Consider the following 17,500-nt stretch of genomic DNA (forward strand, 5'->3'; position numbering starts at 1 on the left):
TTGCAATGGGCCACCAGTACACACAATGCCCTTGCTGTGGCCAATAGCCAAGGTTGTCAGATTTCCAACCCAATAATCAAAATGCTCAAAAAAAACCCAAAAAAACAAAAAACGGGTATTCTATTATAAGTTCTATCAGTTTCTATGGCCGTAAATCTACAGAAAACCTGCAGACTCTCATCCTAAACAGCCCAATTGGATGGGAAACCACCCAATCTGGCAACACTGACCATGGCACTGAGACACTGAGGCAGACATCCCAGATCCAGGAAGTACAAGCCCACGCCAGGAATTTGTTCCAGCCAATTCAACCCGAAACAGCTGATCCCAATTAGGAGGCTCTGACTCCTCAGGCAGGTGGATGAGCTAGCGACTGTGTGCATTCCAATAGGCAGACTTTTGTCCTTCACTTGTGCTTGTGGCCTCACATGTTGCTGATGCCCCGACTTCATGGAGAAAACGATAAAGTTTCCCCGCTGTCAGCCTAGCCACAACAATTTTTGGGGGACTGTTCTTCATTCACCATCCCAATTGCATATGAGGAAAGGACATTTGAATTGTGCTTTTGCAAGATATTGAATTAATTTTCTGTCGTGGGTGATATTATCATGAGGTCACTAGCAGGCAAGTGAGCAAGGAAGGATGGAAGTCTTCATATTGGAATGAACATAGGGACTGTGTTAGAAGTGCAGGGAGAAGGGAGGATGTGACAGGATATGGACTTTGCATCTATTCAAAAACTTGGATGAACATGTATTTCTGTGATTGTATAAGTGAAAGTGAAAGCCCATTGGGAAACTCCAACTCCCATTGTGACACAGCACTCCACAGCACACAAGTGAACACTGCACACTGCACACAACGAAATTGCATTTATGCCTCACCCGTGCAAGGGGGCAGCCCTCAGTGGCGCCCCATGGGGAGCAGTGCGGTGGGACGGTACCGTGCTCAGGGTACCTCAGTCATGGAGGAGGATGGGGGACAGCACTGGTTGATTACTCCCCCCACCAACCTGGCGGGTCGGGAGTCGAACCGGCAACCTCTGGGATGCAAGTCTGACGCCCTAACCGCTCACCCATGACTGCCCTATACTTTGTATATTTAGATGTTTAAAATAATTGAACCACTTGTACACAAGCAGAACAGTGAACTGTTTTGTGGAAGATCAAATGTATTCAAAAAGCAAAAACGTCTGTGACCCACATTTACCTTTGTCTTCTCCCGACTTTCCTTACAGCACGGCATATGAATCGGAAACCTCCGACTACGACGTCAGGGTCCTGCTGCGATTCCCCCAGCGGGTGAAGAACCAGGGCACTGCCGACTTCATGCCAAACCGCCCGCGCCACACCTGGGAGTGGCACAGCTGCCATCAGTGAGTAACAGTAGTGTGTGTGTGTGTGTGTGTGTGTGTGTGTGTGTGTGTGTGTGTGTGTGTGTGAGAGAGAGAGAACCAGCTGGGAGTGGCACTGTTGCCACCAGTGAGTTACAGTAGTGTGTGTGTGTGTGTGTGTGTGTGTGTGTGTGTGTGTGTGTGTGTGTGTGTGTGTGTGTGTGTGTGTGTGTGTGTGTGTGTGTGTGTGTGTGTGTGTGTGTGTGTGTGTGTGTCTGTGTGTGTGTGTCTGTGTGTCTCTGTGTGTGAGAGAGAGAACCAGCTGGGAGTGGCACTGCTGCCACCAGTGAGTTACAGTAGTTGTCCACCACACATTTTACATTACCCAGAAGTCACTGCTAGTTACCGTGCATAGAGTAAAAAATGTGATGTGCATGACGTGTGTGAGAAAGAGAGAGAGAAAGAATGTATGTGTGTGTGTTTCCCGCCTGTGTGCAGTGTGAACACGTTTGAGAGTGTGTCTCTGTCATAAGAGCTTTGGGCTTCCAGATTGAAGCATCTGAAGCATGACCAACACGCGCACACACACACACACACACACACACACACACACACACACACACACACACACACACACACACACACACACACACACACACCTCTGCAAAAGGATCAGTCCATAGACTATGACTACGGCTCAGTCAGACCACCTACATGTTTTGCTCGACCAACACACTACATTTCCTAGAAATCTGTGGGACAGAACATTTAACAAAATGTTCCAGACACTTTTTTCAATTGATCTGTGAAGCAACACAGATGGTACAGATGCTGTGAGTTATTCATCATAAAGTACTATCACAAGGTACTCCTGTACACACTTGTCCCAGAAATCTCAGAAAGACACCATTTCATTGGGTTCAAGAGTTCAAGAACGGCATGCCCCAAAATTACGACATTTCAATGAAATATCAAGTAGGCAACATTTTATAAGGCCTTCAAGACCTTATGCCTACCCTAGACCTGGTATACAATCCAAGTCTGCTTTTCAAAAACTGCATTTCCCAGAAGCCTTTGGGACAGAACATTCTATAATGACTGAGTTCTAGAACACCGCTGCACTGTGCGGTGCTGTACGCTGATGTCAGCTAGTGAGTGACTCAGACATGTGATGTCTGTAAAACAAATGGACTGTGTTGTTGTTGTCGCTCACCAGGTGCAAGCAAGGAATGCTGGGATCTTGAGCAGTGTTGCCAGATGTGTCTGATCAAATCACGCCAGAAAGGTTCTCAAAAGCCAACAAAATTAGCTAAATTCCACCCAATTTCAACAAATTGCATTGATTTCTATGGGGCCTAAAACTGCAGAAAAAAACACCAAATGGACAGTTTTTCCCGTTTTTACCCGCAGACGGCCATCCCAAGCAGCCCAATTGGGCGGGTAACCGCCCTATCTGGCAACACTGATCTTGAGAGCCAGCTGCAGAAAAGAATGTTATTAGAGCCCCTTTTCCAGTCGACTCGCACCTCATTAAAACAGCGTAATGAGTCGCCACATTAGGGGAAAGCCCAGTAGGAGCCTGTCGGTGTTTGTAGACTCCGTAGACCGAGTGTTTTAACACTTGATGTGTTGGCGTGCGTGTTGTTAAAAATGTTTCTTATTATAATGATGTGCACAACCACAGCCCCCTCCACTCCTTACTACTTTATCATGACACTAGAGATGGGATTTATGGCTCTTTTTCGGGATCCGGATCTTAGTGGCTCGTTCCTTTCAAAGACCCGTTCAAAAAACTGGCTCTTTTGGCTCTTTTTTATATTGTTTATTCAGTGTTAAGAATGTAATATTTTGACTCTTCCTCAAGGTAATTTTGTCCAAACAACAACTGATTATTCTCCTGCTTCTAAAGACCGTTTTGCCTCTCTTTGAAGCAAACAATTGAGTTTTTTCCCAAATTGAATTGCTCTGGTCGAGGTCACGTGCTTAAAATTAATGAAAAATTACGTTTGAGTGGCTCCCCAGCTGTGATCCGGTTCCCATCGTTCACTATAGGGAGCCATTCAAAAGAACCGGCTCGTTCATGAACGACACACCTCTACATCACATGACTTTACCACACCAAAACCACAATCAAAAGAACTGTGTTGTTATGTGTTGGTTAAATATACTTCAAAACCCATAATGCAATAGGATATAGGTAACCTTGGAGACCATGTAATCAGATAGGGAGTTCTTCGATAAAGTTTCAGCATAAACCCACGTGACCGTGTGTGTCTTTTCTTTAATGCACTACACGCCATAACAAGAACCATCTTGTAGACTGTGGGTGGGGAACCTATGTCTCGATGGCCGTTTACGGCCCTTGAGGCCGTTTTATCCAGCCCCCGATATAATTTTAATGTTATGTAGCTTCACATGAAATATGAAGTATTTTGTAAAGGAATCATAGAAATAACATTTTCAAGGGCACTTCAGCCACGGAGGGCACAAGTAAGGGTTAACGTTCGGCGAGAAGGTCGCTACCGTGGAATAGCAGCACGACAGAGAGAATCTTTAGACCCCGACGCGGAGCGGAGGGGTCTTGTTCTCTCTGAAGTGCTGCTATTCCACAAAGCGACCGACTCGCCGAAAGTTAACCCGCTTATTATATGGATATACTTAAATGATTCACATAGGGCGGGGACATTTCTTTAGGCCTATTTAATGTTAAGATTGTTGCTGCGCAAAACAAAACATTGCCGTTGTGGAACACCGCTAACAGCTAGGTAGCCAGGACAACAGGTGTGTTGTCTATCACCGCAGCAGATTAGAGTCTTGTTGAAAAGTTGCTTTAGCAGTGAAAAGTCTGGTTGCCATTGACAGTGGTCTGTTATAGACCAACCCGTCCGTTATCGAAAAATAACAGACGTGCGAACGTTGGGGAGCCCCGTTGAAATGAATGGAGCATTCGACCGATGACGTCACAACCATATAATAAGGGGTTGGTAAGGGTGGGGACTTACCATGCAACCCGGGGATATATATCGGCTGAATCTCAAATGGTGCACTTGTGCACCTTAGTGTTTATGTTTCAGTGCGCATGCCGTATTAGTTACGCACTGAAACATACTGCCCGAAGTGCACAAGTTCACCATTTGAAATCCTGCCATACAGTCCTACTCCTGCACCATTTCCTTGTAGGCGTGTAAATCACAGCCTTCATGACGATACGATACGGTATCCATTTCTTAAATCAGTGATTCGATTTTTTTTTCGATACATAAGAATTCCCCTCGATACGATGCGATGCAATTCGGTTCGATTCGATTTTTTTCCAATTACTTTTCCACTACTATTGTGTTATGGAGCTAGGGCATTGCACAGGGGCCAGCGATTCGATTCTTTTCGATTCTTAAGAATGCCCCACGATACGATGCGATTCGATTAAATCGCCGGCCGATACTTCCGAGACATCGATGCATTTCGATTTTATTTACATCCCCATTTCCTTGTGTCATTACTAACAGCTCCGCGGAGTTCCATCCAAATCCGTTCATAACTTTTTGAGTTATCCTGCTGACAGACAGACAGACAGACAAACAGACAAACCAACGTGACTCTTTGTAGGACAATGCTATCAGTGTTGCAACTGTACACTGTGCCTTACCCTATTCTTGTTTAAATTGCACCTTGTAAGTCGCTTTGAACAAAGGCGTCTGCTAAATACTAATGTAATATAATGTGATGTGACCGAAAACATAACTTCCTTTGCAAAGGACCACGAAAGCCACAATTTCAGGAGCAGCTATCCGCCATGCCGGCGCTGTTCTCCACAAGAATGAAGATGTATGTACAGCAGGGCTTAACACTAACACACGCCAGGTAGCCAAATGCGGGTGAAAGTCGGCGTTGGCTAGTAGATACCGAAGGTTCACTAGCCATTCTGGCGGGTCCGTTACTATTCTGAATAATGAGGCACCGCATTTTGTAGTTTTTTTCTTCGGACCGTCTTTGCTACAAAAGCAATACAATGCGATTTCGCAAGCCTACAATACCCATGAAGCACCTGTGTCACGTGTGTCTCACGCAAGCGCTGGTCTTGCGAAGAGGAGTGATAGCGAGCTACCGGGACATCAGCGTTTCGTGCATTTGGAAATGTCACTGGAAACCTTCACGTGAAAATAAAGTAGCGAAGTTCATCTCAACTGACCTGTTTTGCGATCTGTCATTAGTACAATACTTAGTAGTAGTGGACATTAAAATGACCAAAGCGAGAGGAAAGCACGTCAGTCTGTCTTGGGCTACTCTTGTGAAAGTCTCAAGACTGATTAGCGCAGTGATAAGACAAGGACACATGCGGCATGAATAATGTTTGGTTTAAATTATTTTCTGATTTGCCTGTAGGCCTATCTTCATACCTTAATATTCCTCCATGTTTCTTGTGCTGTTGTTCCCGACTGTCAAACCGTTCTTAAAAAACGCGCAGTAGCCTTCCAGACTGCACAAAAGCATCCCATTGCATGTCCCTTCGCAGGTGCCCGTCTCGCCTTGCGCCCATATGCTATGTATTTTAAACAACTCACTATTAAACGGAATGAAAGGAAGTCGTAGCCCCTTCTGTAGTTACCGCATCTGTGTGTGCTTTCTAGTGGAAACTTTTATAAGCAAATAGAAGAGGACAAGATGTGTTATTCCACATCCATGACCGAGGACAGGCGAACTTGGCAATGACTTTACGCTATCCACTTTGCGCATCAATTTGGACGGCGACCTCCACAGATAGGCCTATATGATATGAAGAAGTCCCTCCAGATTAAAGACGAAAATATTTTGCTCTCGTGTAGCTTACATTTGTGCCCTTCCACAACACTGTGCTTGGTGTTTCTGCATGGTAAATATACTATAGGCTATGCCATTCCTCAGATCAGTAAATCTGTTCTTTGCATAGCCAAATGCACTATTCCATGCATGCATGGACCAGTTAATAGGCCTAACAATTCTAATTATTAGGCCCTATAGCATATTATATTATATTATATTATATTATATTATATTATATTATATCAGTCATGGGTGAGCGGTTAGGGCGTCAGACTTGCATCCCAGAGGTTGCCGGTTCGACTCCAGACCCGCCAGGTTGGTGGGGGGAGTAATCAACCAGTGCTCTCCCCCATCCTCCTCCATGACTGAGGTACCCTGAGCATGGTACCGTCCCACCGCACTGCTCCCCATGGGGCGCCACTGAGGGCTGCCCCCTTGCACGGGTGAGGCATAAATGCAATTTCGTTGTGTGCAGTGTGCTGTGGAGTGCTGTGTCACAATGACAATGGGAGTTGGAGTTTCCCAATGGGCTTTCACTTTCACTATTATATTATATTATATTATGTTATATTATGTTATATTACATTATATTAGCCTACATTACATTATTAGGGCCTACAGCCTATTATATAATTCATTAAAGCTGCTATGATGGTTAAGAAAATTATGGCTAGTGAAAAGGCCCAATGGCTAGTGAGTCAGGAAAACCACTAGCCAAAATGGCTGGTAAGCGAAAAAGTTAGTGTCGAGCACTGGTCTGCAGGTGTGTGTGTGTGTGTGTGTGTGTGTGTGTGTGTGTGTGTGTGTGTGTGTGTGTGTGTGTGTGTGAGTGTGTGTGTGTGTGTGTGTTACCCTGTTCTTGCCATTTTCTTCTTGTAAGTCGCCTTGGTCAAAGGCGTCTGCAAAATGCTATGTACTGCAATGTAATGCAATGCATGCATACATGGTTATCCAAATTTAGGGCCATGAACCAGTGAATCTTGATTGCGAATTGAGAGCGGTTGATGAAGTAATCTATTTTTTTGCCCTGATTGCCGAGCTTAATGCACAAGTTCATGAAGGACTTTTGAGTGCATTGCAGAGAGGAAGGAACAGTGAACAGGGAAATAGTTTCCTCACAGGCCAGAGCATTGCCAATGCTGACTGGAGGGGTAGGAGGAGTGGTGCTGACAGGGGGGGGGGGGGACAAAGGGGACAGTTATCCCGGGCCCAGGGAGAGATGGGGCCCATAATTGGCTCTTTGTGACATTGTATATATTGGGCTGGGGGCCCTTTCAGACAACTTTGTCCTGGGCCCAGCCAAAGCTCTCAGTGGCCCTGGGTAGGAGAATAAGGTTGGCCAGAGGCCTGTGCTGTGCCTGGCGTTGCACACACACACACACACACACACACACACACACACACACACACACACACACACACACACACACACACATTTTGGCCGAGACTGGGAATAGTTGTGTCGTGGTTGGTTGGCTTTTGCAAGTCTGGAGCTGTGCTGCTGGTGCCGTAGTCTCTGTGTATGTGAGTGAGTGTGTGTCTGTGTGTGTGTGTGTGTGTGTGTGTGTGTGTGTGTGTACCTGTGTAAATGTATCCGTGTGTGTGTGTGCGTGCGTGTGTGTGTGTGTGTGTGTGTGTGTGTGTGTGTGTGTGTGTGCTTGTGTGTGTGTGTGCGTGTGCATGTGCTTGTGTGTGTGTGTGTGTGTGTGTGTGTGCGTGCGTGTGTGTGTTTGTGTGTGTGTGTGTGTGTGCGCGCGCTTGTGTGTGTCAGCCCACAGGAATGTAGAGTGGTCATTAACAGATTGGTAATGCTGCCCATTCTGACATCAGCTCACATGCATTCATACCCCATGATCCCCTAGGGGCTGAGCTCACGCCAAGGGGCGGCCGGGGTACTTGTCTACGTGTGTGTGTGTGTATGTGTGTGTGTGTGTGTGTGTGTGTGTGTGTGTGTGTGTGTGTGTGTGTGTGTGTGTGTGTGTGTGCATGTGTTAGTGTGTGTGTGTGTGTGTGTGTGTGTGTGTGTGTGTGTGTGTGTGTGTGTGTGTTAGCGTGTGCATGCATACATATGTGTCTGTTTTTCTTTGTGCGTGCGTGTGTGTGTGTGTGTGTGTGTGTGTGTTGGCGCACATGTGTTTGTGTGCGCGTGCGTGTGTGTGTGTGTGTGCGTGTGTGTGCGTAAGCGTGTGCATGCATACATACGTATGTGAGTGTGCATGTGTATTAAATGCAGGGACGGAACTATAGGGAGGGCAAGCAGGGCATTTGCCCCTGGGCCCAGGGCCCACCTGTATTGGTGGTGGGGGCCCTATTATGACCTTGGCAGGCCATATTGGGGGCCCTATAAGTGTTTTGCCCTGGGGCCCTGTGTGTAAATGAAGCATTAAACAGGACAATTGAGCAACCCACAACCCATATGGTTGGAATCACAATGAAAAACAGATTATAAAGGCTATCTAGTATTGGCCGTATATATGAAAGCATTGTTTTCCTACTGATGTGTTGAACTACATATGCGCGGAATTTCACAACATACATGGATTTTGAATGTTTATCAACACGCTGTTAGGAGGAGGGTCAAGACACTGACACTCTTATTTTTTCTTCTTTTGATTTATTCATTCATTGGCTATGACGTTTCAACCTCTCGGTCTTCCTCAGATTCTGGAAAAACAAATCGAAAGGAGTGTGCGAACCTTTTTTCAAAAAATACGAAATCTTTTTGTTCAGCACCAGGGATTGTGCACAAGTAACCCTCTACAAGCCAACCACGTTAGCTAATTTTTTGACCGACAACGGTTTCCAACAATCGGAGGTTGAGTTGTGCGCAGTTAGTTTCGTGCAGTCAGGTTATAAACAAGTTTTAGAACCCATGTATACCTTCTGCTTCATGGTCTGTGGCATCAAGTGGGCGCGGACTCTGTTGCAACCCCACGCGAGTAACTACCCGATGTGAGCCGCACATGTCCTCAGCAACCGACCAGCGGAAGCAGATTCTGCAGATTCTTCCGATTGGGTTTACATTACATTAATTACATTACACTACACTTAGCTGACGCTTTCATTTATTCAAAGCGACATACAGTTATTATATTTCAGGGTATTGGTTACATTCCCTGGAGCAATGAGGTTAGGTGCCTTGCTCAAGGGCACGTCAGCCATGGATGGAGATGTAGGGAGAGGTCAAGGGGGGTTCGAACCGGTAGCCCCTAGATTGAAAGACCAACTCTCTATCCATTAGACCATGGCTGGCCCAAGTCGTAAAGAAGTTGTAAAAGCTTACGCGTCAAGGCGGCGAGATGATTGGATAATTAAAAGGGCAGCTCAGCAAGCAATTGGCTCTTGTTGCCCGACGTCATACTCAGTTTCCATCTCCTCATATACAGTACAGACAGTCTCTGGTATTGTGCAGTCAAAGGGTGAAGTAAATAGTGTTCTATCATGGGGGGACGGGAGGGGGGTCAGTAGTGTTGTGTGTGTGGCGGCGAGTGTGTCTGTGTGTGTGTGTGTTAGACCTATGATTTTTGGCCCAGGCCCGAGCCCGAACCCGAACCCGAGCCAATTTCGGGTCGGGTCGGGCCTGAAATGTCACTCATTACGTTCGGGTAGGGTCGGGTTCGGCTTCTCTATCGTTGACAGTTTTTTTTTTTTTCTAAGTCTTTAGAACAAAAATCACTAGGTCCTCCCGTTTCTTTCTCTGTGTAGGCTGTGCGTTAATAATATTCCACGTCAGTTGATAATCCAGCAGTGCAGTGCCTGCTGCTAGAATGCACGCGCTTTCCCTCGCCTCTCCCTCCCATCACAGTGCGCTGAGGCATTTCGGCCGTGTTTTGGCCACGAGAGACGCGTGGTCTGCAAAAAACAGAGGTCGCCTCATCAACCCGACACATACTGTAGCCTAATAAACTCTTGCAATGGCAATTCAAGAACTCCTTCATTCCTGTTCTGCTGCTCGCGTCGTTGTTCTTCTTTGTCTCGCTGTCTCTCGCTGTGAAAGTGCCGCGCTAGATTTTTAAGGTCGTACTGCTGCTGTGGCTTATGGCCCAATGATCAGCCGGTCAAAATGACGGACGCCCTTAAAATTTTCCGCCAACTCTTCAATGATGGATTATCGCTTAATGTAACCTCTGTGCACTGCAGTGCAGCATACACAGAAATATAAAAGATGGCCTGCATGTTTATACAGTCTATTTAACTTAGATTTCGTAACAAAATACTTTAATGGCTTTAATTTAAGGGCTTTGATTTGTTATCATAGATCACCCCTCCTTATNAATAAAATTTGAAATTTCGGGCTTCCCTCGGGCTCGGGCCTACACATCCAATAATTAGTCGGCCTCGGGCCGGGCCCGGCCCAATTCCCATGGGCCCATGTCGGTTCGGGCTTGGATTTTTTTACCCGTTCTTACCTCTGGTCTGTGTGTGTAGGGGGGGGGGGGGGGGTGTCTGTAGAGTCGTTGTGTGTGTGGCGGTGTGTGTGTGTGTGTGTGTGTGGGGGGGGGTTCTGTAGAGTCGAGTGTGTGTGTGTGTGTGTGGGGGGGGGTTCTGTAGAGTCGAGTGTGTGTGTGTTCAGGCCGGTGGGGAAGGCTTGTTTGTGAGTACTGTTCTTAGGGTGTGTAGTGGCGTTGGGGGTTGGGAGCTCGCAGTCTGACGGAGTGACCAAATAATGTTCTCTTTGACTCACGTCTCTGCTAACAGCAATGTGTGACAAATTTGTGTTGGGGAAGAGAGTGCTGTTAGAGGGTGTGTGTGTGTGTGTGTGTGTGTGTGTGTGTGTGTGTGTGTGTGTGTGAGAGAGAGAGAGAGAGAGAGAGAGAGAGAGAGAGAGGGGGGTCAAAAGTGGGGTGGAGAAGGTTAAGGGTGTGTCAGAGGAGGGTTGGAGGACTAAGGGTAAATACCGTATTGGCCCGAATATAAGACGTGGTTTTTGTTATAAAAATAGTACTCTAAAAAGGGGGGTCGTCTTATTTCCGCGCGCTAGAGAAAAAAGTAAAAAAAAAAAAATTCACTTAACCTGAATGCGGCCATTAGTCTATGCTTCACAACAACGCCACAAAACTCAATAATGGATGGGTTAAGAGATTGTTTTGTCCATATCAAATTTGCAGATGCTTGTTTCGTTATGACTGTTGCACTCTATCAACTGTCAATGTCAACGCGATGCGGACGACAGTGCAAGGGGAAAAACACAAGTCAATCGCGGCTCGTTACTCTGCTTTTATTTGTGTTTGGTTTTACAGTCTCATCAGGAAAGCTTTGGTCGTTCTCTCTGGTCAGCCGACAACACCACTAGAAATAAAGAAATGAAGGGTGATTTGACGAACACCCTGTAGGCTAAGTTTTGGATGCTGTCATCAGCCAATCAATGATCATCTGTGTGTGCGCGAGAAAGCGGCGCCTTTGACAAGCGGCGCCTTTGACAAGCGGTGCCTTTGACGATATGCTTCGCAACGATGCAGCAACACAGAATAATGGTTAGGGCAAGAGATTGTCTTGTTCATATAAAATCACTAGGAGCTTTACCCTTGGTACGAAATGAATATCAATCGGACTTCTAATGTCAACGTGGTCCTGATAGGCAGCGCATAGGTTTCAAGTGCGTCAATCTGCCTTTAGACACGTTCGGTTTCTACAGTCCAACGGAAAACTTTGGATGCATAAAATGAACGGTGATTTGGCGAGACGGCTGCTGGTTAGATATTGCTGTCAACTAAGCATTTTGCAAAATCTGTGCATTGCACAATAGATTGCCTATCTCTACTGGTTGCCTGGCTGGCGCAGACTAATGCTCTGAGTGTAGGCTATGTTGCGTCGCACTTTAAACAGGCGGGCCCAGGCGGCTGTAGCCTGTAGGTGCCTATTGGCGCTTGACAGGTGAAGTGAGTAAAGAAAGGAAAAGGATATGAGTAGCCATCTGTGGTCTTATATCATGGAAATTCCATGAAGATTATATTGTGAAATTTGTTCTTTGTAAAAAGCCTCAGAATATTCCAACAAATTAAAAACTGCATTTTGAGAAAAGTTTCCAATGTGAAACAAAATTAAGTCTTCAAAAAACTTTTTTCCCCAAAACATGAGCCTGAAAATGGGGGGTCGTCTTATAATCAGGATCGTCTTATATTCGGGCTAATACGGTACTGAGTGCGTTACAATATGCGCCCTTGCCTCCTCAAATTGTGCTTGTTTCCTCGTACCAGGAAGTATATGTCATGATGACATCACTGACAAAAGCATTATATTTAAATATCTTGCAAAGGCTCAATTGTAAAGTCTTTTCTCATTTGCAGTTGGGATGGTGAATGAAAAACAGTCCCTCAAAAGTTGTTGTGGCTAGGCTGACAGCTGGGAAACGGGCAGGCCGACAGGCCACAAGCACAAGTGGAGGGAGCAAGGTCGCATATTGTAACGCACTCAATGTTCTCAGTAGGCAGTCAGACAAGGGACAAATGTTTTGTGAGTCCTCCTATGGCTTGTATAGCAATATGGATGTCTTGTTACCTCTGTCAAGATGTTTTTTTCGGTCGTGTTGGTTTGTCTGTCAGCAGGACAACTCAAAAAGTTATGAATGGATTTGGATGAAACTTTGTGGAGATGTTGGGAATGACCAAAGGAACGAGTGATTACATTTTTGGTGGTGATCCGGATCATGAACCAACCAGGAGTTTTTGAAAGATTCTTCACCATTGCTAGCCTACAAATCTAGACGCCCCAAGTGACTGAGAGAGAGAGAGACAGACCCCATGTAGCCATGCAGCCGTGGCCTAGTGGTTAAAGAGTAGGTCTTTCGAATTTCGAAAAGAGTTGCCGGTTTGAATCCCCGTGACCTCTCCCTACATCTCCATCCATGGCTGAAGTGCCCTTGAGCAAGGCACCTAACCCTACATTGCTTGAGGGACTGTAACCAATACCCTGAAAAAATAATAGTTGTAAGTTGCTTTGAATAAATGAATGTGTCAGCTAAGTCCAATGTAATGTAATGTAATCACTGGATCATACCCAGGAGAAGGGAGTATATAGCCTGATAAACCAGACTAAATGTGGATGTCTAATTTAGTCTGGCCTCGATGCATAATACATCCGAAGATTGTTGATGAGAACAACCTTCCCTCAAAACCCTGCCCGCTTTGATTCAAAACACATATTTGCGTTGTAATTGGTTTGCCAGATTCATGGCATTCTGGCCTCATTGAATCATTATGCGAGGCCAGACCCACCCGTAGACAAAACATTTTGCCGTCCAGCGGGTGGCGCTGGTTCACCAGGCTAGGGAGTATACAGTATTTTTTTGTGAAGAGATGCAAAAACAAGAGTGAGGGGAGAAAAAATTAATTAAAACAAGGATGGAAAGAAGGAAGACAAGGAGAAAGGAAAGATGGAAGGAAAGAAAGACGTCTATTGTAATGCTACTAATATGCTTTATTTTCTTTATTTATTTAGCTATTTTTATTCTAACCAGCCTCTGTGCAGCACTTTAGTCAGTTTTGTACTGTTTCAAAATGTGCTTTAGAAATAAAACTTACTTTACTTTACTTACTTTACTAAAGGACAGAGAGAAAGAAAGAAAGAAAGAAAGAAAGAAAGAAAGAAAGAAAGAAAGAAAGAAAGAAAGAAAGAAAGAAAGAAAGAAAGAAAGAAAGAAAGAAAGAAAGAAAGATGGAGATCGAGCTCTACAGCCGAGCAAAGGGTGGGAGAGAGCGAGAAATCACTGTGCAGGGTGGGCCAGAAATGTTACTCATACACGTCACACACAAACACTCTCTCTCTCTCTCTCTTTCTCTCTCTCTATCTCTCTCTCTCTCTCTCTCTCTCTCTCGCTCTCTCTTTCTCTCTCTCTCTCGCTCATACACACACGCACACAAACACACACTCCCACACTCTCTCTCTCCCACCCCACCCAAACACACACACTCACACTACGCTGTCCCAGTTCCTGACAATAACCTTACTGTGTGAAACAGTGTCCTTCTCCAATGGCGAACAGATTTACACAGTCCGTGTGTGTGTGTGTGTGTGTGTGTGTGTGTGTGTGTGTGTGTGTGTGTGTGTGTGTGTGTGTGTGTGTGTGTGTGTGTGTGTGTGTGTGTGTGTGTGTGTGTGTGTGTGTGTGTGTGTGTGTGTGTGTGTGTGTGTGTGTGTGTGTGTGTGTTTTCATAAGGCCTCCAGACCAGGCCACTCTGTCTGATGAATGGGTCTGGCAGAACACACACACACACATCATACACACACAAGGGCACACACACACATCATACACACACAAGGACACACACACACAGACATGGACACTCACACATGGACACACAAGAACTTGGCACACAGACACATGGATATACACATACATACACGCACACACACATGTGTGTGTAGGTGAGTGACGACAGACCTGGCCCTGATATGGTGTCAGACCAGAACCACAAGTCTTTCACTGATGAACGTTACAACACACACACACACACACACACACACACACACAATACCAGGGCCATTTCGATCGTCATATTTGACCTCTTTCACCTACACACACACACACACACACACACACACACACACACACCAGGGCCATTTCGATCGTCATATTTGACCTCTTTCACCTACACACACACACACACACACACACACACACAATACCAGGGCCATTTCGATCGTCATATTTGACCTCTTTCACCTACACACACACACACACACACACACACACAATACCAGGGCCATTTCGATCGTCATATTTGACCTCTTTCACCTACACACATATGCGAACACACACACACACCATATCAGGGCCACGGCTGCCGTCGTATTTGACCTCTCTCATCTACACACACAGGCAAGCATGCACGCACGCACGCGCGCACACACACACACACATCCCTATATCAGGGCCAACACTGTCGTCATGCGTGACCTGTCTCACCCCTTATGCAATCAGAATTGAATGCGCAAAGGCTTGCATTTCAGAGCTCAAGAACATTACTGCGCCCATAAACTCAGCCATTGGCAACTGTAGTGAAGGAAAGTAGAGTTGCCCAGCTGGGACTCGAACCCAGACCTTCAGGGATAGTAATCTGGGGCTCTGACCACTACACCAAAGAGCCAGGCTTGTTGGCATGACAGCCATACACACCCACAACCCTAGTGATGGTCACTCCATCACAGCTACGTTTACATGACGTTTTTAATTCCGACTTAATAATTCAGAATTAAGTAGTTCCATCGAGTTTACTTTGATATTTCATTTAATTCCTAATTGTTAAGTGTTTACATGACGTTTTCAAAGCGGAATTAAGCTTTATTCAGAATTTAAGTGAGTTAATTCTGAATTAAATGTGTCACATAAACGTAGCACTTCACTGTATAACCGGGCGAACACACCAGCAGCTGCAATAATAAGAGACGCAGAATCACACAACTGACATACAGTACACGACCAATAGTGAAAGAAAGCCCAACTGGGAAACTCCAGCTCCCATTGTCATTGTGACACAGCACTGCACAGCACACAAGTGAACACTGCACACTGCACACAACGAAATTGCATTGTATGCCTCACCCGTGCAAGGGGGCAGCCCTCAGTGGCGCCCCATGGGGAGCAGTGCGGTGGGACGGTACCATGCTCAGGGTACCTCAGTCATGGAGGAGGATGGGGGAGAGCACTGGTTGATTACTCCCCCCACCAACCTGGCGGGTCGGGAGTCGAACCGGCAACCTCTGGGATGCAAGTCTAACGCCCTAACCGCTCACCCATGACTGCCCAACAGATGTGACAGAGTATGTTCGTTAAAAGCAGAATTAGGCCCAGACCTACACCGGCAACCCACCCCCGTTTGATTCTGGCCCGAGGTCATTTGCCGACATGCCATTTCCTCGTCTCTCTCTCTCTCTCTCCATGCTCGTTTCCTGCCTGCCCCTCTGTTATTCTGCTGTCACAATAAAGCAGTGGTGGACAAAGTAAAAGTAAAAAAAAGAAACACAGTTTCTTTCCAACACAGGTAACTTATCTGAGTAAAAAGTAGACCAATGTACGATAAGCTGATTCTGCACAGGTTGGGTTGAGTTTGTGGTGGGTCCTTGTTAGGTTTTTATTGTTTTTCAGTAATAACACAGTCTATCTCAATAGGTAGGTAAAATGGAGTAAACGGTGTAACAGCTATGTAATATCATGTGCTACTGTTGTAATTACACCACAAAAGTACTTTTACTTTTACTTTGTCCACTAAAGGCATAGCCCCCCACCCCCCACCAACAAAAAAAAACAAAACAAAAACACACAGACCTTTGCCCAGGGGCAGATGGTACGCCCTGCAACTAGGATGGAGATGGTCCCTCATATAAAGTACCCTGGATCATTAACACTTGAACTAACACACACACACACACACACACACACACACACACACACACACACACACACACACACACACACACACACACACACACACACACACACACACACACACACAGACACACACACACACACACACGCACACACACACACCTTTACATGCTCACATGGTGAACTTATGATGACTGGACATACTCTATGTCGTAGTGGAGTTCACAAAACGGCAATATGCTGACCTTTAAAGCCTGTCAGCCTGTTGTAAAACACTAGGTGTTATTAAAACACCACGTGCACACACACATTCATGCACCACACACACACACACACACACACACACACACACACACACACACACACACACACAGACACACACACACACACATGCACACACACACACACACACACACACACACACACACACACACACACACACACACACACACACACACACACACACACACACACACACACACACACACACACACACACACACACACACACACACACACACACACACACACACACACACACACACACACACTGTCACACTGTCATATGGAGGCCCTATGTGCCAGCTTTGTGTATTGGTCTTTGAGGACAGTGAATGGGTGACCTGTGGCAGTGTTGATGTCAGGGGTCACAGGCTGATATTTGTGCAGGTGGTTGCCTGCTGTTGCCGGCTGTGTGTGTGTGTGTGTGTGTGTGTGTGTGTGTGTGTGTGTGTGTATGTTTGCATGTTGTCCTGGCTACTGTGGCTCCAGGGATGGATTATGATTTCATGGGCCCCAGACAACAAGAAAGGCCCCCCTCATGGGCCCCTGGGCCAGACAACAAGAAAGGCCACCCTCCATGGGCCCCTGGGCCAGACAAAAAGAAAGGGCCCCCTCCATGGGCGTCTGGGCCAGACAACATGAAAGGCCCCCCTCCATGGGCGTCTGGGCCAGACAACAAGAAAGGCCCCCCTCCATGGGCCCCTGGGCCAGACAACAAGAAAGGCCCCCCTCCATGGGCCCCTGGGCCAGACAACAAGAAAG

The 17,500-nt window shown here is 46.2% G+C and overlaps 1 protein-coding gene across 1 annotated transcript in view; it reads left to right on the plus strand.

The window, feature by feature from the left end:
• The window catches only part of loxl1 (lysyl oxidase-like 1), a 51,258-nt gene that overhangs the window by 24,422 nt on the left and 9,336 nt on the right, over positions 1 to 17,500 (plus strand). The window contains exon 3 of the mRNA XM_063190377.1: positions 1,238 to 1,375. Within this exon, the coding sequence (XP_063046447.1) occupies positions 1,238 to 1,375 (138 nt within the window). The remainder of the gene's footprint in view (positions 1 to 1,237; positions 1,376 to 17,500) is intronic.

The sequence above is a fragment of the Engraulis encrasicolus genome, chromosome 23 (assembly GCF_034702125.1).
Source record: "Engraulis encrasicolus isolate BLACKSEA-1 chromosome 23, IST_EnEncr_1.0, whole genome shotgun sequence".
NCBI lineage: Eukaryota > Metazoa > Chordata > Actinopteri > Clupeiformes > Engraulidae > Engraulis > Engraulis encrasicolus.